This window comes from Chanos chanos, chromosome 1 (genome assembly GCF_902362185.1).
Source record: "Chanos chanos chromosome 1, fChaCha1.1, whole genome shotgun sequence".
In the NCBI taxonomy this organism is placed as follows: Eukaryota; Metazoa; Chordata; class Actinopteri; order Gonorynchiformes; family Chanidae; genus Chanos; species Chanos chanos.
In genome coordinates, this window is record NC_044495.1 from 3,421,541 (window position 1) to 3,424,040 (window position 2,500).

Here is a 2,500-nt window from a genome sequence, read left to right on the forward strand (position 1 = left end):
AACTTTGCTATCGATGAGTGTGACATGTCACAGAAATGTGGATTAATCTCCAAACCAAAAAAAAAAAACCATTCTCTGATGCCTTTAACCGATTTTTCCAAACCCATTGTAGGGAAGTGGAGAGTTGGAAAGGTCAGTCGAATGAAAAGTAATTACTCTTCTCCACTGGCCGAATCGTTTAAGAGATTGCCACGCACCGGCTCATTCATATAATGTGTCGGGGCAATAAATAAAAGCCTGTATTGGCCTGCAATTACAGACTCACCTCAGTCAATGCAGAACCACCGTCAACCAATGAGAAGCTTTGAGACCAACGGAGTCTGATGGGAGAATGACAGTGCAGATTTTCTGAAGAGTGCATTTGAACGTAGATGATTTCACTCTAATTAGAATGAGAGGTTTTTTGGGGTTTTTTTTTTTTTTTTTACTTAACGTCTGTGTGTTAGTTTACCTCGTTGGATGGGACCTTGTCTCTGTGGATATGTTCAGATCTGATGCTGGCCCTTGTGTCTCTTACAGGGGTTTGTGGGTGCTGCGGGGCTCTGAGACCCCGATATAAGAGACTCGTCGATAACATCTTCCCAGAGGATCCAGAGGTAAACCGCCGGCTGCTTTCCCATCTCACGCCGTGCCTGAATCCCGCTGGGTTTGTCTGATTGGACTTTTACTAGACATGGCCCCGCCCTCTCCACCCAGCCCGCGCTCAGAGCGACCGCCACATACCATTCATTGATTGATTTTATTTTTTTTTTTCCCAGTTTGTGCGACCAGTGCGGTTACATAATGGAATAAAACGTCAGTTATTCCAAATCTGTCTGAGCTGAAGAGTAAAGGATAGAGAATATCCATACTGGGATTGAGATTAAAAAAGACTAGATCCTTAATGCAGTGGGGTTTTTCTTTTTTTTAAATTTGAGAATGTGAAAATGTGCGACAGCATTTACGTTCTCATGCCTGATGGTAGAAAGCTCTCGCTGGCTTTTTATAAGCCTCCCCGTGTTTTCCTCCGTCGCTTCTTTCCTCACCCCCCCCCCCCCCCCCCCACCTCACCCCCTCACATACACACACACTCTCTCTCTGACTCTCATGCTCTCACGCTCTCTCTCCCACCCGTCCGGTGTGTGTGTATGTGTGTGTGTGTGTGTGTGTGTGTGAAGGATGGTCTGGTAAAAGCGAACATGGAGAAGCTAACCTTCTACGCTCTGTCCGCTCCTGAGAAGCTAGATCGCATCGGGGCGTACTTGTCGGAGAGGCTGTCACGGGACGTGGCCCGGCACAGATACGGGTAAAACATCGCCTTAAAAAAACATACAGAAATATCGCAACTGTAAGGATGTAACTTTTTACCACAAAGTGTTCTGCTACGATCTGCATGTACATATGAATTTGACATTGTGCGTGTGTGTGTGTGTGTGTGTGTGTAATTGTGCTTTGCATAGGTATGTATGTATAGTGATGGAGGCTTGATATGACTAGATGCATGTGTCTGTGTTTATGCGTGCTGTGTAAATATGTTTGTATAGCAATGGAGGTTATATATGACTCTGTGTGTGTGTGTGTGTGTGTGTGTGCTGTGCAGGTACGTCTGTATAGCGATGGAAGCCTTGGACCAGTTGCTGATGGCCTGTCACTGTCAAAGCATTAACCTGTTTGTGGAGAGTTTCCTCACTATGGTACGGAAGCTTCTGGAGGCAGACAAACCCAACCTCCAGATCCTGGGCACCAACTCGGTAAGTCTCTCTCTCTCTCGCTCTCTCTCTCTCTCTCTCTCTCTCTCTCTCTCTCTCGCTCTCGCTCTCTCTTGCTCTCTCTCGCTCTCTCTCTCTCTCTGCTCTGTTACCACCCTGACATTGGCTGAGTTAGGGATCTCTGCTGGCTGGCGTTTTCACCTGTCATTTTTCGTGAACAAACCTGGCATTTTGCTGGGTGAGATGTAATTCATCAGTCCTTCTCTGTTCGGCTTCTCTGACATTTCTGTGGGTTACTCCCATAATCCCATGTGTAAAAAATAGTCCAGACATTTGGGAGACACTGAAAACCTGCATGTCTGCCTTTTTAAAACGTGTTTCATTCCCTTAAAATTACATTTCAAGTGAAATCATTTAACAGACACACAATGTGGCTCACAATGTGAAGACTGAGGTTTCAAACGTATTTTATTTAATGATTTAGTGTACTACTGCTGCTTCTATAATTATTATTATTATTATAATTAGTAGTAGTAGTAGTAGTAGTATTGTTATTGATTTTATAAAAATATATATTTTTTAAATGAATTATGCAAAAAAAAAAAATTTTAAAAAGAAGCTCGATAGATTTTCAGTTATAGATCCTATAAAAGATACAATTTTGAAAAATTAGAATATGTAATTACTTATTTATTTATCTTGCTTTGCAGGGTTAGCTGCTCTTAACTGCTATGAGACCATGTATACCTTTTCCTCTTACTAAGAAACCTGAATGATGTGACGAAAGAGAGAGAGAGAGAGAGAGAGAGAGA

At 42.9% G+C, this 2,500-nt stretch overlaps 1 protein-coding gene across 1 annotated transcript in view; it reads left to right on the forward strand.

Moving 5' to 3' along the window:
• The window catches only part of efr3ba (EFR3 homolog Ba (S. cerevisiae)), a 20,336-nt gene that overhangs the window by 5,358 nt on the left and 12,478 nt on the right, over positions 1–2,500 (forward strand). The window contains exons 2-4 of the mRNA XM_030776080.1: positions 520–596; positions 1,158–1,285; positions 1,580–1,730. Coding sequence (XP_030631940.1) covers positions 520–596; positions 1,158–1,285; positions 1,580–1,730 — 356 coding nt within the window. The remainder of the gene's footprint in view (positions 1–519; positions 597–1,157; positions 1,286–1,579; positions 1,731–2,500) is intronic.